At 49.5% G+C, this 23,059-nt stretch overlaps 10 protein-coding genes across 10 annotated transcripts; 5 read left to right on the top strand and 5 right to left on the bottom strand.

Moving 5' to 3' along the window:
• Positions 1-43: 43 nt before the first annotated feature.
• On the top strand, positions 44-4,557 carry HO173_004486 (uncharacterized protein; the record flags this gene model as incomplete). The annotated part of the gene is made up of 2 exons (XM_037306410.1): positions 44-140; positions 4,379-4,557. The coding sequence occupies 2 exons, from the start codon at positions 44-46 to the stop codon at positions 4,555-4,557; spliced, it is 276 nt and encodes a 91-aa protein (XP_037166920.1).
• A 911-nt stretch (positions 4,558-5,468) lies between these two features.
• HO173_004487 (uncharacterized protein) lies at positions 5,469-6,129 on the bottom strand (the record flags this gene model as incomplete). Its single annotated transcript, XM_037306411.1, has 4 exons — positions 5,469-5,522; positions 5,585-5,694; positions 5,842-6,051; positions 6,114-6,129. 4 exons carry the CDS (start codon positions 6,127-6,129, stop codon positions 5,469-5,471), a joined length of 390 nt encoding a protein of 129 aa, XP_037166921.1.
• Positions 6,130-6,532: 403 nt separating this feature from the next.
• HO173_004488 (uncharacterized protein) lies at positions 6,533-7,957 on the bottom strand (the record flags this gene model as incomplete). Its single annotated transcript, XM_037306412.1, has 1 exon — positions 6,533-7,957. The coding sequence occupies one exon, from the start codon at positions 7,955-7,957 to the stop codon at positions 6,533-6,535; it is 1,425 nt and encodes a 474-aa protein (XP_037166922.1).
• A 1,358-nt stretch (positions 7,958-9,315) lies between these two features.
• HO173_004489 (uncharacterized protein) lies at positions 9,316-10,186 on the bottom strand (the record flags this gene model as incomplete). Its single annotated transcript, XM_037306413.1, has 2 exons — positions 9,316-9,780; positions 10,031-10,186. 2 exons carry the CDS (start codon positions 10,184-10,186, stop codon positions 9,316-9,318), a joined length of 621 nt encoding a protein of 206 aa, XP_037166923.1.
• Positions 10,187-12,135: 1,949 nt separating this feature from the next.
• HO173_004490 (uncharacterized protein) lies at positions 12,136-12,513 on the bottom strand (the record flags this gene model as incomplete). The annotated part of the gene is made up of 2 exons (XM_037306414.1): positions 12,136-12,354; positions 12,421-12,513. The coding sequence occupies 2 exons, from the start codon at positions 12,511-12,513 to the stop codon at positions 12,136-12,138; spliced, it is 312 nt and encodes a 103-aa protein (XP_037166924.1).
• A 1,002-nt stretch (positions 12,514-13,515) lies between these two features.
• Positions 13,516-14,760, top strand: HO173_004491 (uncharacterized protein; the record flags this gene model as incomplete). The annotated part of the gene is made up of 5 exons (XM_037306415.1): positions 13,516-13,713; positions 13,764-13,862; positions 13,928-14,313; positions 14,372-14,433; positions 14,489-14,760. The coding sequence occupies 5 exons, from the start codon at positions 13,516-13,518 to the stop codon at positions 14,758-14,760; spliced, it is 1,017 nt and encodes a 338-aa protein (XP_037166925.1).
• A 1,132-nt stretch (positions 14,761-15,892) lies between these two features.
• HO173_004492 (uncharacterized protein) lies at positions 15,893-17,194 on the top strand (the record flags this gene model as incomplete). Its single annotated transcript, XM_037306416.1, has 3 exons — positions 15,893-16,239; positions 16,302-16,646; positions 16,702-17,194. 3 exons carry the CDS (start codon positions 15,893-15,895, stop codon positions 17,192-17,194), a joined length of 1,185 nt encoding a protein of 394 aa, XP_037166926.1.
• Positions 17,195-17,841: 647 nt separating this feature from the next.
• HO173_004493 (uncharacterized protein) lies at positions 17,842-18,586 on the bottom strand (the record flags this gene model as incomplete). Its single annotated transcript, XM_037306417.1, has 2 exons — positions 17,842-17,980; positions 18,120-18,586. 2 exons carry the CDS (start codon positions 18,584-18,586, stop codon positions 17,842-17,844), a joined length of 606 nt encoding a protein of 201 aa, XP_037166927.1.
• Positions 18,587-19,528: 942 nt separating this feature from the next.
• On the top strand, positions 19,529-20,271 carry HO173_004494 (uncharacterized protein; the record flags this gene model as incomplete). The annotated part of the gene is made up of 2 exons (XM_037306418.1): positions 19,529-19,599; positions 19,758-20,271. 2 exons carry the CDS (start codon positions 19,529-19,531, stop codon positions 20,269-20,271), a joined length of 585 nt encoding a protein of 194 aa, XP_037166928.1.
• Positions 20,272-22,118: 1,847 nt separating this feature from the next.
• HO173_004495 (uncharacterized protein) lies at positions 22,119-22,943 on the top strand (the record flags this gene model as incomplete). The annotated part of the gene is made up of 1 exon (XM_037306419.1): positions 22,119-22,943. The coding sequence occupies one exon, from the start codon at positions 22,119-22,121 to the stop codon at positions 22,941-22,943; it is 825 nt and encodes a 274-aa protein (XP_037166929.1).
• Positions 22,944-23,059: the final 116 nt, after the last annotated feature.

Below are 23,059 nucleotides of genomic sequence, written 5' to 3' on the forward strand. Positions count from 1 at the left end.
TTTGACCGATCCCTTCAAGGCTCTATATCAATTCTGAGCAAGTATGGTACTCTTCAGGCTTTCTCTAGGCTTTCTCAAGCGCGGCGGCAAGGCTAAGAAGAGTCGCGGTGTTGAAGAGCGTGAGAGACAACCCGCATCCGGTAGGGGCGCTCAGTCATCGAGGCTTCTCCGTTGTTCTTCCTGCGTTCACCATCTCCAAAATATCCTTTGTGGAGCGCGCTTGCAAGGTGCTTCGTAAGGATGCTGTTCTCCTAAGATCTAATGTCGTCCACTGCCCATAACCTCATGGATCAGCCGAGACAGCCTCTGCTTAACCCCATTCGGCATCTCTAGGGGAAGCTACGCTCATCACGCGCAGATCGTAGCACATGTCCGCGGAGCGCTTCCTTTTCTACAGCCGCAAGACACTTCAAAAAACCAAGATACTGCTGGGCCACAAATCCAATGGAAGGCTCCGAGGCTACAAGCGATTGCTTTGAGCAGAGCACAAGAAGGAGTCGAATCTGCCCAATGGCAAATTGCGCGCAATCAGGGAAGATCTGGACAACAATAAAATACAGGGAATGAGGAATTATCGTGCCCCAAAGACTACCCGGAAATTACAGATACGAGCAGGCAAAGCCAAGGTCACTGCCAACCCCATTACCACAGCGCTGCAAATGCCTCCTTCCCTCTCCCCAATGTGCAAAGGAAGCAAGAATGATGCCATGACCATTGCGAATGTCACCAATCCAACTCCGTCAAGTCTACGCTTCTTCTGCGGTTTTGGAGCCACTGGCGAGGGATCGACCGTTCGCTATCTTTGCGCGGATCATGCTGCAAGCTAACGTATCCCTATGGGAAGCTGGACGAGGAATGAGACAAGAGTTCTGTTAGCAGGCTGTTTGCAACGGCGATTGCGCAACACAATGGCCGAAGAACCAGTGCCAGCGAGATTGTCGAGCAGCACTCCATTAACAGACCCTTCAGTGCTCTTTCCTGCGGTGGCCGCCATGTTCATAGAAGTCCTCCAGACTGCAACTTTCGACAGCGATGTCGGGTCTGTTCATCCATGTCGTGGTTAGAACAAGATAAGAATGTGTTTAGTCTCTTATCCTCCTCTCTGCAAGAGATTTACTTGTTCGTTATGATGATGCTGACTATGGTCGTTATTACTGCTCCCTGGGTCCCGCTATTGCTCTGTTCTTGCGCTTCAGAACTATGTTCCGTGGCCATTGAGACGAGTCTACCTGAAAGAATATACATCTAATCCTGAACAAGGTGAAAGCCATCACCTGTGTTATTTTGGGCCTAAAATTAGCTCTTGATGCTCCCGTGCCGTACCGCGAGAGTTGAGCGCCAACTCTATAGCCACAGGCGAAAAGAGCCAAGAGGACCATCTAGGTGGGTGCCAGACTACTGAATGTGTTTGTTGGTTGATTTTGATGCACCTTTGGGGACAGAATTTCTTTCTATTAACTACAGCCGGCAGCGCTGAAGCCTGGCGTGTAGATCGTCAGCGGCCAAGGGCCACAGAAATGTGCCCCGGTTTCAGCCCCTATCAGGCCTAGGGTGCCTTATACTCACGTTACCCTGGTAAGGCCTACGCAAGCCTCAGTGTCTGGGATGATTGCGTCTCACAGCGGTGTTGAAACATACTCCAAAACCCGCCTCAACCCCAACCCGAAAACAGTTCTTCCTATGAAATCATAGAGAACTTTTCTCAAGATCTTAGTGAGCTTTGAGTTCTTTAGATTATTAATGTCATCAAAAATCCTACTACAAGATATAAAGATTGACAATGGTTCATGGCTTGACTTTGAGCGACAAACATGCACAGACTCAAATAGCAGACGAAGAGTCATAGCAAAACGCATTGTTCAGAAATTTGTTGCAGGTCAAGACTGTGCAAGAAATGCTTGGATGGGCGGCCTTCACAGCTTGTTTCGCGTGCGAGTTGTGGTCTTGTGAAACGCAGAAACCGCAAAGGTGTGCTCTAATCCATTCAATAGCATCAGCCAATGCTGACGCCATGTATTCAGCTACAGCCCCTGTTTCTCAACACCTGTTCACACTTGGCTCTAATGAACAATTCACTATCCACGTGCGAGCATCACATTTCATCTTCAAATACCATACAAGGCTACACTCATGGCCCCAAACCCAAGACCCGCCCAAGCCTTCTGGCTCCGCTGGTTGAGCTCTTATGAGACAAACTCAGAGGTCTTCTCCAGCCGTGTTGTTTGTAGCTGGGACTGTGGAATTATTGTTTGCACTGGTGTTGATTTATGACAGAACAATAGCAAAGCATTCAATTACAAGATCCCCCACTTCAATCCGTTTGTCAATACGCTATTACGGATACCGTTATGACCAACGAAATAGATTGCTCGCTGCCCACAGCACTATTCCCCTTATCTTCGAGCGCGCAAAGAGGTGCCTTATGAAGTGGGGACTCGACTGGTGTATCAGCACAAAATCAAAACCTACACAGCATCACTCTGGCGATCCTTACTTGCACAAGATACTGCTGGGCTTTGTGCTTCCAAGGTATTTTTTAGGTTGGACGTTTTGAAAGCCCATTGATTCCACGGATTTCAACGACGTAGTCGTCGACTGCGAAAACTGCGAGAGTTCTCGAATACTGTCCATGGCCTGGGCTTGCTAAATTGCCGCTCACAAAGACTACCAGCACCGCAGCGTACTTAATTTGAATTTAGCGAAGTCAAGTTGAGGTCGACTGGACCTTCGTCGATACCCCTGACAAGGCCGCCAAAGTCATCTTCTACGTCCTCCGCACCTGTGTCCATCCAGTCATGTTCAGTGAACGATTTATCTTCTCTGAGGATCCCGCTCTGACCGATGTATCATCCGAGACTGCGATGATAGGTGTCGTGGGATTGGAAAAGATTCGACGCTTCTGGGGTCTGTTTGGTAGCTATAAGCCGGATCCGCAAGAGGAAGCGAAACAGAGAGAGGAAAGCAAGGGAGCATAGGGCGGCGGCTCTGTTGTAGGCACAGTTGCGAGCACTTTTTGGTCCGCAACCTCAGCAAGAGGCTCAGACGCAACCACGGGCGGTCCCACAGCCTGCAATCGTGGCTCCTTCCAATCGACTAGCTTCGCCATGACGCCTGGTACACATCCAGGACCTTGTCGATTTCGACGGCAACCGCGAAATTTTGAATTTGGCCATTTACAGGAGGTGGTCATGCCCAGAATCGGCGCCCGTACCAACTGAAAAGCCTCGCGCAACACACCCTCAACCCTGTCTATCTACGCCATAGAGTTCTCCTTTGTGTCCTCGCCATCCGTCGCGATAACACTGAATATACCTAACACTTCACCAGCTGTCATATGATTCTGTTCATCTCTGCACCATCACCGTATATTTCTCAAATATTTCGAATTTCAATCATCTATCTTCCGACATTGATATCATTGCATTTGCATACACAAGGCTTACAACAACGATCGGACATGATACATACGCCGGACTTGTTATTATAGACGAAGGCAGCGTTTTAGGTCACTTGAGCGCGGATACCCTGTCGATTGCCATCCTTTTGGGGAGGAGTTGGTGAATTCGTTCCTTGTGTATAGACTTGGGGTGAGCGGCATCACGGAAGGGGTATAGACTGTACATACCCATGGGGGGAACAATCCAATGTAATCATTCCCCAATACTGCTCACACTCACTTGCTCATCCTTCATCTCGACATAGCCCAACAGTCATAGGCGCCAAGAATTGCCAGGGAAGTGCTCTAAGTAAGACGACCGGTGAAGAATGGTAAATCACATTCAAAGCCGAGCCCGGCCCCTATGACCCATGGCTCACGGCCTATGGCCTTTAAACTTCGCTTCAGGCCTCCCATGGGCGCTTACGCGTAGGAATTGAACACACGGCTGAGGCCCGGACGACCCGTCCCGACTCGCGGAGGGATTCCTTGATGGGTTTTCTCGATATATTGATGTGGCTGCCGTAGAAGTTAGGCTGCTTGGGCAATTGCGTGGAGAACAATTTGGCGGTTGGGCATGGAAGGAGAGAAGGGTTGTCAGACAAGCAGTCGGGCTCGTCCAAGCCTGCTAGACTTTGGTTTCTGGGAACGTGGTCGGGAGAGCGCCATTGGATTCGACTGCTTTTGTCGCGATATGCACCTCTTGGAACGCTCTCTTCTACCATGACGCCGTCCTCTCCCCCTTCGTGACGGATGAAGGCTGCTTTGCACGATTTTTCGGCCATCCTCCACAATTTCAGAGTCGTGCCGGTCCAATCTTACGCCGTGGTCTGTATTTCAAATGTCTTCACTATATCACCCCTGCTTTACATCATAACATGAGTGGAATTTTTGAAAATCCGCCCTTTCAACCGACCCTCCAACACTGTGGTGAAAGCCAAGTGCGCCTCGCCTCGATATTGGAACTGACGGAGGTCATGAGCGGCCCATCTGAACTCGGTCTTCGAACGCGAATACCGATCCCAGATGAGTTCCTAGCTAGACAGTCATACATTGGTAAAGTGAAATTCAGTGGGGATGGGCATCTCAATTTCAACGTACATCACGCAGGTCGTCGATGAAGGGACTATCTTGTGCCGAGAGGTAGAGTGTCAAGAAGAGGAAATCGACATCTATAGTGTACAAGTCGTTTACGTGAACGGTAGAATGAGGTGCGATTACGTCTGGCCTTTGAATTAGACGTTGTTTCTCAGCCATGGAATTTCATAGTGCAGGCTTCTTCCACCTACCGAGATATAGTCTCGATAGGTCTGCGTGTGCAAGAGAACAAGCAGCACGAAGATCAAGCGGAGATCATTCTTTCCTCTGGAAAGATGAATGGCTTTCGAAAGCATCTGAGAGCTGATCATGTTCTTAGCTGACCAAAGCCACACTGAAAGCTCATATGCCGATAGAACATATGTGTTCTCGGTTGTTAAAAATATTGATGACAAAGTACCAGAGAGTTCGGCTCATTGTCTTGCGTTCTCTGGTTCCTAGCCGCCTGACTCACCTTTCACCATTCACTGACCATGAGGCAAGGAGAATCAACGTCTCTGGTGGAGGAAAACTGCGACGAGACTGATCCCATCAAACTCTTCCACGCGAATGACTTGACTAGCAATTAGCCCGAGACGTTCAATCTGACAGTGATTCAAACTCGCGTTTTGAGTTTATTGTAGGGCCGGAGCATAGTAGCGTCATTCGTTTTCGACAGAGGATCATTGAGACTAGTTGTAGTAGATGCATCATGTCACAGATAGATAAAATATGTCATGCGTATCTCGACACCGGCCCAGATATACGTGGCCGTGGCTATTGATTGCCAAGTACACAAAGGCTTAGCGGGAGCCAGAGACGAAGCCGATATCCAGACGCAGATGGGTTCAAAAGCGTCGATCTAGTCCAGAAAAGATTGATTCGATTCTATATTTACCTAGACGAAAGACCGGTAGAGCTCCATGTCCAGAACGCTACCAAATACCAGCCACCTTCACAGCTTCGCCTTCGTTTGCGCCTTCTTAAGCACGGGTTCCATCTTCGTAGCCTACCGAGCAACCGTCTAGTCAGCGGAGCCGTCTTCAAGGCCGGAAGTGATCCGCAGCCTACCTTCATGACATCCCCCTTGATCTTCAGCTTCCCCGACATGAATAGCCGTTGAGCCTGCGTCTTCCCACTGACCAGTTTGGCGAAATCGTCGTCCGATAACGATAAAGTCACTGCAGCAGCCCGTCCATCAGCCTGTATTCTCAATGCGTTGTGTCTTTTAAAGGTTCAGGTAGCCTCTTGAGTGCTAGCCTCCAGCCGAAGGCAATCAATCAATTGTCTGGGACTTCCATCTCCGAAATCACAAGGGCCTCACTGACCATCAGCTTTCTTCCCGCTCGGTGCCTCCCCCTTGGCCACTTCCCCCTTCTCCTTCAGATCGATGTACCAACTGTCCGTTTGCCCCTCTTTGTTCTTGAGTGTGAATGCGAAGACGGCGTTGCCCTTTTTCACGGCGTCTTTCCGCTCGGCGTCGTCGGATTGCAGGGAGCTGTTGATGGCGTCAAAGGCGGCGGAGGAAGGAAATGAGTCTGGCAAGTGGGATATCTAATCAGTGTTGGGCCTTTGAGCGGAGAGGGAGAGGAGAGCGTGCCTGATTTTAGAGACATGGTGGATTTGAGTGGGTCAATGATGGTTGATGAAGGCTTATCTGATTGTTATCTATGTCGCAGAGCGTAGGCTTGGGGTTTTGATAGAAGCGGGGGTTGAATGGCGACGATGATGAAGAGGGTGAGAAGGGGGGAGAGTGAGAGAAATAGAATTGCAATGGCTTTCAGGTGGCTTTTGAACCGTTCGGGGAATAAATGGGTCTTCGGTCACAACGCCATCATTATCAAACCGAGGCAAAGCGGTTAATATTCGGCTTCTCTTAGCAATCTTTTCCTGAGGTGGAGCGGAGTACTAATAGATCTCGCTCTCTCGGTCTTGCATGTACATGATGGTGATGGGATACGTAAGATGATTGTAATGTAGTTTCGTTATTCGTTCATCTACGCCAAACGCCCCCTCCTTTCACAGCCAGCTCAAGATAGAGCCGCTCAGCAACCTGCGCATATGTTCCTCTGTCCCGAACAAGAGCTCCTTTCCCTTTGCACTCGCTCTATGCAATGCCCCTTGTAATGGCTTTGAGCTGCTAGTCCTGCTTTTTACATGATCTTTCCAGTCTCTGATGCGTTGCTCTTGCTCAAAAATTGCGGGACTCAGCATCAGCGGCACATCCATGACCTCTTCTGCAGTCTCCTTCCACTTCTCACTACCGCTAATCTCTGTGAGTGGAGAGAGTGCGTCGTCCCAGTCACCGAGGCGGAATTCGACGCCGTTCAACTTGAGCGATTCTAACGTGCGCCGATGTTTGCGAATAAATCCTTTTATTTGAGGAGAATCGGACAAGATGTTCATTATTTCTGTGTCGCGAAGCTTTTCAAAGCGCAGACAGGGGAGTGGGAGTCCACATCTCTCATGACACTCATGGCTGCAACTGGTTGCTTGTACGCAACTCTCAGTGGCAAGCGATACAGGGCTCGGACCTTTGGTTCCGGACGCTCCTTGCCAGCGGAAATTGAATTCCGTGAGAAATGGAGCGAAATTCTGGAGATATGAGTGTAGAAACTTCAAATGATCTACTGGGGATCCCGACTCAATAGTGTCCATGTGTATATCGAGCTGGCGGATCTGCCTCCAGCATTTGGTGGAGCGTGGAGTTACACCAAACCCCAACGATGGATTGAGATATTGCACAGCGCCTGGATGAATTGGCGAGAGAGAAAGGGTACGAAGACGTGAAAGGTTGCTTCGCTCGACGGCAATACGCAGCGAGATCAAGGCGTAGTCAACGACACTGCGACGCTGTCGCTCTTCCGACGGCTGCCCTGGACACGAAATTTCCAGATGTCTCAGGTTTGGCATCGCTGAGAAGGCTTGAATGAAAGCCGGAACTTTGGCAGCGTCATGAAACAAGGGCGGATACTGCTTGACGAGCAGATCATTCATCTCCCAGCTCCCGTAGGTGGGTATGCTGTGGCGGGTGACAGGGTCTTTAGCAGAACCGATATAAGGTTCGTAGATGAAAGCAACTTCGATACCGCTGGTATCCACTAAAGGAGGGAGGAACGTCTTGCCGCTGTGAGGGATGGTGAACTTCAGGGTCTGAACATGTTGGCCTATCCGGCTCAATGCTGCCATGCGCACTGGCTTGGTGAAGATCTTCTCCCGAAAGGTGACAGCGATCTCTTTGAAAAGGTGTGGTGCAGCACGTACGCTGAAGTCATAGCAGGCCAGACGAAGGGAAAGGAGATCATCTTTTGGGACGTAGGATAGGAATGTATCTCGAGGTCTGTCGCACAACCAGAATGGGATGAAGGCTGAGCTTGACATCGTAACAAAGCATTTCGCTCCAATTGGTAATTGTCTTGCAAAAGAAGAGGAACGATTAGACATTGACACGGTCTTGGAGGTGCGATGACCTACAGTGGTTTCAAGGACTTGCTGTTGACAGCCTGCTAGACGGCAGAGGAGAATGAAACTCACGTCAATGCGAAATCTTAGTCAAAGCAGAGGTGTAACGATTCTTGCAATGGATATGTCAATCAAACTTGAGAGTTGTGCAATTTATTCATGATCATATTCGAAAATGAAGATTTTACCAACAATGAAAGGATACCTCAGGAAAACGAGGCAACCCCTCACACTTAAGAAAAACCTCATCCTGCACCATCCACCTGCTTCGTCCGGCCTCTTCTCCAGACCAAAATACCACGCGACAGTGACTCACCCCTCTTTCGAAGGGAAACAGTGTAGATCATGGCTCTAAAGCAAAGCATAAAGGCAGAGAGTCGGCATTACATGAGGACATTCACGAGAGTCGCGCGGTGTCGCGCCTGAGGCTTCGGCGTGTCAATAGCGGTGAGTGGTCTGAAAGAAAGGAAAGAACACAGGAGGTTGGGAAAGGCAAGTTTCGAGAAGCACGCTAGTAGATGCAGGGTATCAGCGCCTCCGTTTGATACGCGCTATCGATAAGTATCCTCTCAAATAGGTTTAGCTTGGACATTTCTCCACTTCGGGTCGTGTTTGCACACGCTGTCGAAATCCGCGTTCGCGCTTGCCAAGAGGTCAACGGCTGAACGGGATACTGCACGCATACATGCAGAGTACCATAAGGCAAGTTTCGCATTTTTATAAGCCATGAGAAGAAAGTCACGTAAGCAGGCCATTATTGAGTGCAATGAGAATTCAAGGAGCTCCCTTGGGTACAGCATTTGAGGCCTTTGGTTCATATCGCCCGTTCATGCTTGCGAGGTGAAGGTACGGCAAAGAGCTCACTATCGCCAACCTTCTCGTGCCAACTCCGTGGCTTTACTCCGCAAGCCTATTTTAGATTTCCTCGTTTGGTAAAAGCGTGGCTATCGACGAAAGGAAAGGGAATCGGAGTAGCAAATATCATCCTAGCCGAGATCTTTACCACGATTGCCCTTCTGATTTGACAAATCTGGATTGGCTGCATGCAATATGGGCTGCGCACCTGATATGTGTTATTTTACTGATCTTCCAACCTGTATTTCTGCTAAATAATTTCAGAATTCAGCGGGGCAGCAACCGCTCCAGTTCCGAGACTACGGGGTCACCTTCAGTATCCAAGACGAGAGGAGCAGATTTGCCTTTTACGGGTTCAATCAGCGTCTAAAGTTCCTTGGGAAAGGGACGCCTCCAAGATGTCGCTGTCGGTGTAAGATCTCACCCTCCTCGGGTAGCCTCCATGTTGTGACGCACGTCCCTCGCTGCTCGGAAACCATTGACGATTAATGCAAGAGCATGCGAGCTGGTGACCCTTCACTGTCGCTGCCACTGCTCTCATCGTCGAGTTCAATGTAATGCCGCGGCCCGCAGCTTGTGATGTTCAAAGTCGAGCCCCCTTCGGTCTCGTTGTCGGACTCGTCAACATCATCATCATTGTCCTCTGAGTCGCTCTCGTACTCATCTTCATCGCTGTTCCCATGATGTGCCTTCCTCCTTGCACTGTGTAGTCTCGCATTGTGACTCTCGGCCTCCTCAACAGCGGCTAAGAAGCATTCGATCTCTTTGTCTTCCTGCTGGTAACATCTTCTTATGGCCTGTTCGATGCTACGGTTGGACCACCCCCCGCATTCAGCTTGGGCGTAAAGCTCGCCCACATAGAGTCGGTGTACGGCCAGAATGGTATCGTGACGCTGGCGGAAACAAGGACCGCACCATAGAGGAGTATAGACTGGTCGATAGGCCATGATCTGGTTGTTGTTGCATTTACAGGAGCTGGCATCGCGGCAGAATCCAAATGGGCAGGTATTGACGAGACGGTATCGCTCAGCGTGCGTACAGGACAAGTAATACTCAACGACTTGACACATTTAAACGGCGCTCTGGGAGAAAGTGCACAGTCAATGATATTCGTCGAGCTGTTGGGGAAGGGTGTTTGGCGAAGGACTTTGGTGTTGTTGGACGTTGTCAGAATCTGAGTACAGGAAGTGGATTCTTTACTTCGAAGGCCATCTTCTTCTCCCTGGCTGATCGCCGCCTTTGTCTGCATAATTTTCCGCTCTCAAAAGTAGCTTTTGTCATTGTGCCAGTGGCTACAACATTGAGTTCTTCGGCGATCACAGTGCTATTGTGCACATTCATGGGATTGACCGGCATTGTACGAAGGGTTTTTGCTGGCTCTAGGAAGTTTAGGTGGCGAACAGCAATTCATCCTGTTCGGAACTCCAAGGTCAGTAATCGTCAGTAACAGAGAGTATGCTTTGTCTTGGCCTTCTCGCCCAACACCAAGAGATTGACATTGTTTCATCCCTGGCATTTGGATTTTCTTACAGTCCCTGGGACTGAAAGAACGCGAAATCACGTTTTCACAGGGTGTCAAATGAGACTGCAAGTCACATCGGAAACACTCAATGCTAGAGTAAAGTCCACCTGGATAGCAGGCGCATCCAAGCGGGCAATCAACGAAAAGGCGAAGAGACTTCCCCCGGCTGCCACGAAATTTGAAAGAGAAGAACGCACAGATCCATCGGAATTACCAAGCTTCTCCATCCCCGCGTCCGATTTTGGCTGGAAGTGACGCATGCTGACCACTCACAGGCTTGCCGAAGCCGAAGTGACACCAACCGTCAACATCAAAGCGGCAACCTCTGGACGAGATACCTTCTCCCAAGACATCATCCTCAAGCTGGCTTTACCTCAAAGCTTCCTTTTCTTTCAGACGCATTTACTAAGACGTATCAACACGACTTTGCTTTCCCAAATTCTGCAATATCCCTTCCTCTAGCACACCCCTCTTAGCAAGCTCTCCACATACGAAGTCTCTCGGCGCGTATCACAACTTCTGCCGGCTCTGCTCTCTCTTCCAGCATAATCTCTTCATGGTTTATATTCACAGCAAAATCTGAAGACGTCTTACTCGCTAGATCGCAATTGTCTTCAACCGCTAGGCTAGACAATAGCCTCAACCCCAGCCACCATTCAGACACTGTTCAGCTGTATCACTAAGAAGGTTAGACTAATCTGTGGTGACCTACTATCGGTGAAAAATTCACTTTTCGCAGGCGTCTCTCCGAAGACGATGACAACTCACACCATCCGCACGAGAGACGGCAACGTGACCATCCTTACCGCAGCCCCACGTCTCAGCTACCCACAAACCAGAAGCAGAGAAACCGCAGCAACCATGTTGCCACCTCCAACCATCGGTAACCAGCGAAATGGAGACGGCTGGCCAGATTGGGCCTCGACGCCCGCACCTCCTCACCTCATCCAAAGAAACTACAACGCAGACCTTCAACTTCCCCCCGGCTGGCCACCAGGTCTCGAATGGAGGCCCCCTTACGGATCGGTAGTTAGAAGCCAGCTCCCCGGGCGCACCCCCAGATTCGATCCTCGGTCCATGCTCTGGTGGTCCCAGTGGGAAATTGTGTTCGCGAAAAAAGTGCTGGGGTTGAGCGACGCTGATACTTGCTCTCTGTTCCGGTTTCGTTGGCAGGTGATGGACAGGTCGACGCGGTACATGCAGCCGTATCATGTACCGGAGATCATGCGGATGCTAAGTGACGGGCACCCATGGCACGCGCACGCTTTCCGCGCCGGGGACCCGAGGCCTAAGGTTGAGATTTGTGAGGAGTTCCTGCAGGATCTGCGGATGGCGAGGGACTGTGAGCGGGCTTTGCTGCAGTAGCCTTTACTGGGAATGGAAAAGATATTTTTCGTTGAGTTGCATGCGCTGGAGAGTGAGGTCTTTCATGGATAAGGTCCTTTGTTTAGGTTTAAGACTGAATGTGAACAAGCCTTTGATGAATCAATGTCACTACATTTGGTCCCTTCCAATGGTTCCAACGAGAAATTCAGGGTCAATAATCATGCCGGCTTTGGAGTCGATGTCATGTGGCATCGTATTTCTCCAGGGCATGGCTCTCCAAAGGAAAAGAGGTTGAATTGGTCATAAAAGGCACTACAGACATATGACTTCTTCATACTTTGATATCCGACCGAGGAACAAGCTATTGAAAGCTACTAGGGGCACTGTCGAGCATGAGCAGTCTGGCCGTAATCTAATGGAGATACCGCGGGCTTATTGCGAGACCAACATGGCTGGCTCACTTCCTCGCGATCACATATGTGGCATGTTTGTTTCCCTCGAGACCACGCTTTTCATTTCCATATTCATCAGTCATTGCCTTCTCGAGAACAGGCTCCACTTTCTCCACCCTCTGGCCTCTCAGCTCCCACGCCTTCAGGATCTTCTCCACGTATTTTTGCAGGTTGGCAGTACTTTTCAAGATGATTGTACCGGTTTCGAAGAAATACTCTGTAGCCTGTTCCAGATCATCGAACTCCCACGTCCCCTACTTCTCCACAGCCTAGATATCCTTAAGTCCCACTGCCTCGTTGCTCCACTCAATTTCCTTGGCAATCGTCCACTGGGGAATCATGAGCATGTTCGGCTCATAGCTAGTGTATATCTTCTTGCACATCTTGGCCCACCGCTTCTCTCAGTAACCGTAGTGAAGGGTTCCCCAAATTGCAACACCCCGCATACCGCCGGGCTGGGTAATGCGGTACATCTCCTTCGTGACCTGGTACTGGTCTTGCGCCAGGCATGTCATGAAAGCTGTACAATTGTAGGTGGACCCTTGGACGAACCTGCAAATTTAGCGTCTTGGCATTTTAAACCCATCAGAAATCCTCGTCAGTACTTTGAGCCAAGCACATATGTATAGATAGTCTCATACTGACAATATAATCAAAATATTGGATCTAGGTATTGGACGTTATATGGTAAGGTGGGATCTCGTTGCATGCTTCACTCAATATCAACCAGCCATATTCTGGTACGGGCCCAAGCGTCCTCAAATCTGCCATATTACATTGATGAAATTGATATAGCTTCAAGTTGCCATTGAAACGAAGCCTTTAATCTTAGCCACTCAAGCACTTAAGTGTTGCCTTGTTGTCTAGAAGCATTTTAAATCACCGCAGCGCTCTCAGTTTGGATTACTTGGTTTTTCTTTGACGATCAGCAATGCAATGCACGGCGATACTTGCCACAGGCTGACACGCTTTGGATCTGTGCTAACGGCTGACATGCGTCGGAGTCCCGAGCGAATGGCTCAATCATCTCCTACCAGGACGCGACAAACACCATTGGCGTCGTGAAGGGGAGAGGCTCGCGGACCTCGACATGGCCAAGCGCACCTACGCCTGTCCTTGCTGCGTCAATATCATCATCTTGGTACAGGAAACGGTAACGATGCCATGTAGGTCAACGGTCATTGGCCCGAATATATAGCCTGGTACCTCGGATTTCAGCTGCTCTCCCTGCACCTGATCCTGCAGAATCCGGGCTTGGTTACTAATTATAATTTTTGCCTAAAAAGCCGGAGCCGGGAATATTTCGGTTCTCGAGGGCTTCTCCTGACAGGCATCTATTGATGAAATAGATGGTTGCAATCTCGAAGAAATCCTCCAACAGAGCCATGGCAGACTCACAAGAATCCGCAGACGCATACGAGTACCAGAAAGCACACCTCAGTGACAACAAAAAGGCGGAGATCATTGCGCCAACTGTGATTTTTCTTGCTATTGCATACACTGCGGTCTTCTTACGATACAAATCTCGGCGTATTGCACGTATAACGTTGGAGGCTGATGACTGGTGTATTGGGTTGGCTTTGGTAATAGATCTCGCCAACCATCTTTGGCCAGATGTTGACGCTACCCGTAGATTACGACAACATGCTTCATCATCGTCTACTATCTGGGAATGAAATACGGCATGGGGAGACATGAGATCTTGATCACGGATCCCAAAGCATGGGTTATAGTGAGTTCCCGGCTGCCTACTCTTAGCCTCGGGGGTACATTGAACCGGTGACTGATACTGCCCAGACTATTGTCTCAACACAAGTTCTATACAGCATCAGCATTTGCACCATCAAGCTCTCCATCCTTTTCCTCTACGACCGCATCTTTGGCATCCCTAAACCAATGTTCAGGCACATTTTGCGGGCAATGGGTGGCTTCGTGATCGCCTACAGCGTGGCCGGAACACTAGGAACCATCTTGCAATGCGTACCACTAAGTGACTTGTGGAAACCTCCTAGCAATGGTCCCCCAGTATGCATTGATTTTGGCACGCTGGTGATAACAACGGGCGTCCTTAACATAGTGACCGATATCACTATACTTAGCCTACCGATACCCCTTGTATGGGGCCTGCAGGTGTCAAAGCCGCGCAGGTGGCAACTTGTCACTGTCTTCTCTCTAGGCGGATTGTAAGCACATTACCAAGTCTCATTCCGGTCGAAGTGCGCAGGACTGAATCCTCTCCAGGGTTTGTGTGATCAGCATCATCCGGCTTTTCTTCCTAAGAGTTGGCATGTGGGATGCAAGCTGTACGTGCCGCTAAAGGCATGTATAACATATATTCCCGTTGCTGATGGCTAATAGATGATGACGTCAGGGGAACCACGCTCTCCGCGATTGAATGTTGCGTTGGAATCCTGTCCGCTTGTCTTCCTACCTACCGACCTCTCTGGCGTAAATATGGCTGCGCCCGTACCAAGCGCACGGCCATAGCCAATGAGACCCACCCTAGTGATCTGAAGATGCTCAATTGTGCGATCGGAGGTAGCCTTCGGGGGAAGGGTACCAGTACGCCTCGGACCGTGGCGGATGGAAGAAGTGAAGGGTCATGTGCTACGTGCCAGGTCCCAAACTGATGTTCCGAATAAGCACACAACCAAACTGGCAGTGCACTACCGCTTAGGTGGTGTGGTGTGGTCTGACACTCACACCACACGGTTTACAGCATGCCGGGCGCTGTGGAACATCGCTGACGTGGATGAAAGTCTTTGTTTCGTGCTCTGCAGCTAGTGAGTGTTAAACCTTATAGTGTTGTCGTTTTCTTCGGTGAGAGCAAGGAAACGATAATGTGGCAGACTGCTTGATGGTAGGGACAGGGATGGATGTCTTGCAGCAAGGACGACTGAGACTAAGACAGAGATAGGAAAGCCTCAAGTGTTTCCAATAATACAGCTTTGAAGCGAGTGCAGTCAGCCATCCAGTGTATCGGATTAGATTGAAGTCCATTTTCGGGCTGGTCTCCAGACGCCAAGTCTCTTACACGTGTGTGAGGCTGCATCCGCCTACATGGAGAACTTGTCGAAGATGCAACCTCGTCCTTCTGACCAACCGATTCACCGGTCCCTTTCGTCGCCTCAGAAGCTGAAGATTACTGCCGCAACGTCGCAAGCTCGACAGTCTCGAAGGCATGGGCAGGATACCCCAGAGGATCACGGCCAGCCCTCTAAGTGTCTCATCCTCGGGACCGGCCAGCCTCTGAGGCTGAGTTCTGTTTGAGATTTTACTTGATACCGTGAGTAGGCCGTATATGCGTGTAAGTTGAAATTGTCAAGGCTGTAACACTATCTCTCTTCATACTGTCTACTTCGTTGGGAGTCTCTGCCTGCTGTGCTGAAACACGCTACGACAAGGCAATGAGCTCGACAGCTTTGAAAACTGGAGAACATGTCATTCAGAAGGCCACACCCAGCCATTCCAGTGTATCAGCTTCAGGTGAGGCCAGATTTCGCGGCCGAGTTTCATATCCATTGTTTCATACCTTGAGCGGGCAATATGTTTCAGGGAGAGAGTGTGAGCGGTGGATTGAGGCAGTCAATTTTTGATTTTCTATAAAGCTGGGGTCTTCATCCTCCTCTATTGCCTTCCTCTTCATGACAAACCTTAGTACCTTTCAAATCCTAGGATTTTGCAGCCCATTCATAGACCAAGAACTCTTTTCCCGAAAAGCAAACCCTCACCTACCCATTGATAATCGTCCACCTCCTAAACATGGATCCAAGGTTGGACCCAAAGTGGGACATACGCTTTCCCGATGCAAGTTCACGACCAAAGTATGGGGACAAAATGATCTCTTCTTATAATCTCTCCTTCATTTACACCTGTGCCAACTATCCCGATGATGACGGACTTATACTAGCGGATCCCGAGAACAAGAGAGTGTTCCTAGCTACACTTCGAGTCCTCTTTGGCAATACCAGAACGGATATTCCTTATGTGGTCACCACCTTCGAGGATTCGGACCATTGGATCACCAAAAAGGTAGCTGCAGTGGCGGATAAGTACATAGACGAGCTACTTGCCGACATTCAAACGTTGTCTTCGCCCGAAAAAGAAGCGTAAGTTTACCCTATTCTGGTAAAGAGAAATCTACTAAGCGGTCATGTGCTTTGTGTTGTAGCCAAAAGAGGGAGCTCAATATCAGAGATTCGACGTTCCCAAATATTAATTCTAGAAAGGCTACGAGAGAGGAAATCCTCAAGATCTATGCCGGCGCGTGTTGGTATGACCCTGAGGGAACAGGTTTCGAACCCGCCGAATTGCGTATTCTACTCGGTGCCTTGATTGGCATGAAAAAAGGCGAACGCGTCAGGGCGATACCCCCGTTTGTCCGTTCCTTTATTGAAGACGATCAAGATACTTTCACGGAAGAAGTGAAAAGATTCGCGAGCTTGAGAAAGGATGAATTGCTTGGCGAAGTCGACGTTTTGTGGCGGAATCATGTGACGAAGGATTTGACACCCCCGTGAGTTTTTCCATGTCCTGTAAACACGGTGGAAGACATCCTAACATAGTCAAAGAGCGCTTGTTGAGCCTACACCGGCTGAACCTTCAATCCCGGCCGGATACAGAAACGTCGGCTCTGCCTATGGCGCGCCAGACATAAGGCCAGTGCCTGGTGGCCTGAGCACAATCAGCCATCCTTCATCTCAAACTCCAGCTTCTGGGCACGGGCAAGACTTCATCCTAGGCCAACTCCCTGAGGGGTCTCAGTTCCAGTCCGAGCACGAAGGGTTGTATGGGCACCAGACTGTCCTCGACAAAGAAAGCCCTCCTTCCAGTAACGCAGAAATCTCTGCCTCCTCCTCCTCCTCGAGACGATCAGCATCGCCCACGGGAGCTGGAGTGAAACGCCAAACCAAGGATGAGAAAGCTCGTCGGAACACAGCAAAGGGAGGTAGCGAGAAGAAGGTGGATGAAGGTGACGAGAAGAAACCTAGGGACAGTCGTCAGAAGAAGGCTGTTAGAGTCAATTATCAGGCCAAGAAGGTTCATCCCCTTCGACCAAAGTAGACGATATGTGGTAGCAAGGCGGAGGAGACAGGCATGGGATAAATTGTTCGACGATCTAGCTTGCTCGGCATTGACGCAAATCTCTTGCGGAGCATGCTTCTGGATCTACCTACTGAATGTTTGGTCGGACGAGAGCTTATTCTGAGTTGTAATGAGAAAGCATGCGCATTTGCTGACTTGGCGAACAAGTATCAAAGCTGTGATGCCGTTCCTGAAAATAGTATCTCGTTGAATTCATAGGACCATTCCAGACCAGTAGCAAATACATCTCGAGGACAACAGCCAATCATCTCGGGGAACATCTTCCTGTGATTGAGGAAGAGCTTTAATCCGTTTGCTGTTTCCGACTGTGGGACAGCATTGAGCGTTGCAACGGATCTGCACGTGATACATCAAGGTTGGAGTTCAGTTCTTATCAGGTTACTTCAGATAGCTTGTTGCGTTGGTTAGGAACAAAGTAGTCGGTTGTGCGAGACCTTCCTTGCCCTTGAGGACAGAGTGAATTATCAAAGATTAGATAGCTTGACGCATTATCTAGGCGGATCAGTATCGAGTTCAATTTCCTGTGACAACAGCCTAAAGAAGGAAGGAAATGCGCAGTCGGACATGACCCAGATATAACAATCCGATCGACCAGCTTTCCATCATTAAGGAGAGAGTCTGCCTGTTCTTGCTTCTGGGCTCCGAACGTTCTTCTGTCTTCGTGCCTCCTGCGCATAGGTCTCTGCCTGTTGCAAGTCGTGCAGCACCTTGTCACGGAGCAAGGCTTCTTTCTGAGGATCCCACCTACCCACATCAAACAGTCAGCATTGATTTGCCACGAAAACAGCTTTACTCATAAATTAGATCTGGAGATCAGAAAAGTCTCAAAACATGTCTTGAGACGCTGGTATGGGTACTCTACATATCAGGAAAGGGCACGTACTTGGAGGCGTAGTCATGGCTACCATCGCAGAGATATGTGTAGAGCTGGAGTGCATCGGCTGTCCCCAGGCACTGGATACCAGGGATTACATTTCTGTACCGGTGTTTGTACATTTTGGCGATTGCAGCGTCGTCCAGGTTGGTTCTCTCATGGGCAAAGGCAACGCACCAGTGCGTCCACCATGGCAAAAGTGAAGGTTGGAAACTGCCCCGTGTGAACGGATCTTCGAGGTGGAGCCAGGAGGTGCTGTGCTCGTTTAGGAAGACGAAATCAGGTATCTCCGAAGGGTGGAGGTGGTTCCATTTTTTTTCGCCGAGGGGAGGCTGTTCTGGAGGCCAGCCGAGTGTCGGTTCACGAATGGGTATTGCTGGTACAAAGGCTGCTGCTCTAGGGTTGAACTGTGATGGAGGAGGCGGCGAGCTATCCTGGAAGTTTGAGGGCTGAAAAGATCGAGCGGTGGGATTCATGGCTTCGGCGGAACTGTGTCCTCAGATTTGAGGGTATTTCTGTGTGACGTTGACCTGATGAAGACCTTTGGATTTTGCGAGAGTAGAGCTTTCGAAAAGGGTCCAAGTGTTGGCTTAAGTCCTCGTCATTGAACGGCTGGTACTGATGAGATGTGAGCAGCGCTCAACAACACTGAGCATGAGGTTTTTGTGCGACAGCCTGTTTGAGCATGTAAAACAGTTCACTATGGCATACCGTCTTGGGCAAAAGGAAGGCGAACGTGAAGAGCGTCCAAGTGTTATCCAGTCTGAGTCCACGCTACGTAACTAGGGCGCCAATGTTTCAACCATGCTTTCCAAATGGGACCTTGCTATCTAATTAGCCAGTGAGTCATAAGCCTTGAAACTGGCGTTACTCAATAAAGCCATGTGTGGATGGTGATTCGACGTTATTAAGCGAATCAACGAAGACTGCGAAGGGAGGAAGGAAGATCGATGACGGAACCCTAACTCGGGCTGCGATAACCACGGAGTCATATGAAGAGGCCAAGAGTGGCTAGTGTTCTGAAACCTCGCTATACGCTCCTCGGAAGGGAAGAGAATAGCTGGGGAAGACGTGATAGGTCAGCCTTATTGCTGTCCGAAGCCGCCAGCGAGCATTGACCACCAGCATCAATATCACCGTACAGTAGCCTTGCTCAAGTTAACATAATTCCTGCTTCAATTCTTCTCCCTCATGCTCTATCGTCCGAGAGATTGCAGAAGATTCTGTAGTCTTCCATACTCACGACTTGCTTGATGGCAATCCATCTCACTAGGAACTAAACACCCAAGTCCGAAGGGCGGCTCTTCTTCACTGTGACTTCATTGTGTCACCAGGAGCGGCAGTAAGCTCTCCTGCTCGGCCTCTCTCGTCCCGATTGATCACATTTCTCACAGGTATCTACAGCTACCGGAGAAGATATGGGTCGACTAGGTCTCGGTTGGCTTCCAACTTATGTCCCTGCATGCCATCGTCCATGGCACTCTCAACAGTAAGGCACTTTTCTGGGTTATTTCCTCTCGTTCGAGACTGCTTTTGAAGTCGCGAGACATGTTGGAGGGACAATTGATCCATTCTACCACCTTTTCTAGTCCCAAACATATCAGATTCTTATCTACCAATGGGGATGCTGACTCGAGAACGTGCTAGTCCGTCCACGATCGAAAGCGATCGTCTAATGGAAACCTGCGCCCGCTACGAGAGCATCTTCCCAAACGACGGCATAACCTTTAAACCCGAGAACACGCCCTGGTGGACTCACTGGCTAATCGCGTTCGCGGTGCGCAAGACGACTTTGGATCCAAAGGAAATCTGCTTGTTGTACAAGTACAAGTACAGGGAGGTGATACCTGATATAGACCGCTTACAGATCCAGCACATCGTCGCTGATCTCTGGGACTACTTACGTGACGGGGAGCACGAATACGCCTTCGAGTGGGAACGCAGCCAGGCATCCGAGGACGCTCTTCGCGTCCTTTTGAGCGTGTGGCTGTTCGAGGCATACCGGCCGGACAGTTGGCCAAGCGAAGAGGAAAGACTTCGTTGGCTTTCTTCCGGATACCTTGATCATGCTGCAAGTGAAGAAGAAGCCCGCTCTAATCAATTCGCCGAAGATGCTCAAGATGCAAGCGGCGGCATGGAGTTTCTAGGGCAGCGTGAATAGATTAGAGTCTGGTGAGAGTGGATAGTACCAAGAAAGCAATCATGCACGGGATTTTTGTCTCTAGTCGTGTTAGAACCTCCATGTTTTTGTCTCCGAGTTCAAGTGAAGATGCTGTCGATTCGAGCCCACTAGCGTTTGCGAATTCGGACAATGATCATGAGGGGTCATCCGGTTGTCTGTTCTATATTAAGCTCATTGACCCGGGTAGACTCTGTTCGCGAGTTGTCTAAGAGTAAATGATCAATGAATGAATCATCTCTTTGGTAGCCTTATGTGACGGCAACTCGCACGAATATTACCAGAAATATTGCGATTGACTTAAACAACATACCAGAACAACTCAAGCACACCAGAACCTCCACGGATCACTTAAAGAAGATGGAAAACGACTCGGAGACCTTGGAAGTCGGGTTGATTTAACCCACGGGCCTTCCACAACTATACTTGAAAGATGTGCTAAATGTCTGAATACAGCCTAGAGATTGACTTCGACAAGCTTCTCGCTTCCGATGAAAACCCCTCGGTTTACGGTCTTCTCCTCAAAGTGTCCCGCGAGATCGCATATCTTGCATGGCGCTATCCGCATTGCCTCCAGCCAGAACCAATATGTGAGGTGTCAAAAGACCGCAACGAACCTTTTCTCGTGGGCTTCACGCCGGACCACGTCTGACAAGCTTGGAGCTTGCAGGCCGAAGATAAAGGTCAAAGAGGTGGCAGACCTGAAGACTTGGGCTAAGGAGATGATGACAGACTCAAAGGTTCAGGAAGAAGAGAAGGATATCGAGTTACCTAAATTTTGCGCCATCGGGCAAGCTAAAGAGTGAGGAGGCCAAATCATGATGGGATCTTATTGTAAGGGCTGTTATTAGGCGGAATTCAAACACGAAAAGAGTAGCAGACATGCAAGAGTAGTCAAGGTCAAGCATGGGACGAGTGGTAGACATGCAAGAGCAAAGAAAATCAGAAAACAATGAAGCTACTTTTGACCTACTCACATGTAATGCCTTGACCATGCTCGATATTGAGGCTGTTTCGGTGGACTCTCTTAAAGTGCCGGGCAATAGAAAGCATTAGCGGATACAGACGTTAGTCCAAGCCTTCAATTTGCGGTCAAAAGGCATAACGGTCAAAAACTTCGTGCCGCACAACTGGTTTCGTGTCGATGACAGGGTATCCAGGCTTGATTCGATGGGTTGTCACCCTGATCTTGGTGGGTGCGGAGTCGAAAGGACATCAATGATCAAGTAGAGCGTCCCTTTTCATACGTAGAGGAATTGGTCTATATTTCGTCCCGCGAATTTCAAAGGTAAGACTTGATGCGATACGGAGTAAATTCGCGAGCAATGGGAACTGGAGACTCCTAATGGAGGATACGAAGGCTTGATCTCTGCGTGGAGAGCGCTTTGTAATTACACGCTGGCCCGGTACCATGCAACACTCAGAGCATACTTTTGAAGGCCTCCTGTTCCAGTTTGCTGAATTGGAAGAGACAATTTTCAAGTCATTAAATGGCTCATTTAACAAAAACTTTGGGTGGAGCGGACCAGAGCTCCGTAACAATGCATGATGACGGCAGTAGTAAGCAACCTTAGGCCCAATTTTGTACTCTCCGAGTGCGGTCGTCAAAGCACTTCAACCCTTGATCTCGACCATGATTGTTTGGACGGCTTTCAAGCAACTAAGGCCCTCACGTTGACATTCACATCCATTGCAGTATCGAAGCTTTACACCAGGCTGTACCTCAAGGGTTACCTCTGCTCGTTGTCGGATCCTCTCAGAGAGCTGGGAGTACAATTCCTTGTTGTAGGATTCCTGGAATCTTGCGATCGCACCGCGACGGCTGCATCATGCTCCTAGTCAACCAAGGGCAGCACAGAGTTCTTGGTCGTATGTACTCAGACGACCAGCTATTTCGGATCATCGTCCCGAAAAGATTCACACTGCGTGCATACCCTCCTGCAAGCCAGATAAAGGCAGGGTTTTCCGAGAAGGTCGTCACTACATCTGGTGATATCAGACCTGACTTCTCCGATGAAGACATCGCTCTTGTGCTCCAATACCGTTGGCCCGAGGACTTCGGCGACCTCAAAGCCTGCGATATAGACGCCGTCAATAACAGTGTTAAAGGAGTGGGTAATAACCTCAAATCCGAGGCGGATATCCTGAGCTACGATGATGTGACTCTTTCCAGTTACTGTCACGAAAAGCTTTACAACAACAAAGTCCGACGGGATCAAATCCTCAACAACTTTGAGGCAGAGCTACACGAAGCTCGAAACTTCCGAGCAGCAGCGGTTGAGGAGCATTTCAAGCGCACCGAGCCTGGAGTGCTCCAGTACATCATTATTGCCAAAGTACATCATGCGTTATCCTGGGACAGCATTGCCACCTCTCTGAACGGCAAGTACAGAAGACCTGCAGGGCTCATGGGCCACTTGAACAACTTTGATGCTGGTCTCGTGGAGGAGATATTCCAGATACATGCCGAGGCTAAAACAAGCATCTTTGAAGAGTGTGTGAATTGGGACTGGAAGGGAATCTCGTCGAGTCAGGTGCCAACGGGGAAGATCAGGAGGGAGGCCCAGAATCGGAGAAGGTTTTCACCAACTACACCGGCTGCAATGACTCTGGCTGATAGTAAGGAGGAGGAATTGGGATCTCTGCCGTGGTGATGGGGTTTAGGGTAGTTGGCGATAGCTATACAGAACCATGTACAGGGATGCATATTCGGAGAAGTCTTCGTTGCCCATGGCGAGAGCGAAATCCCTTGATGTAATCTGGTGAATCA

Source organism: Letharia columbiana (genome assembly GCF_014066305.1).
Source record: "Letharia columbiana isolate WasteWater2 chromosome Unknown Sc0000011_s2, whole genome shotgun sequence".
Classification (NCBI taxonomy): domain Eukaryota; kingdom Fungi; phylum Ascomycota; class Lecanoromycetes; order Lecanorales; family Parmeliaceae; genus Letharia; species Letharia columbiana.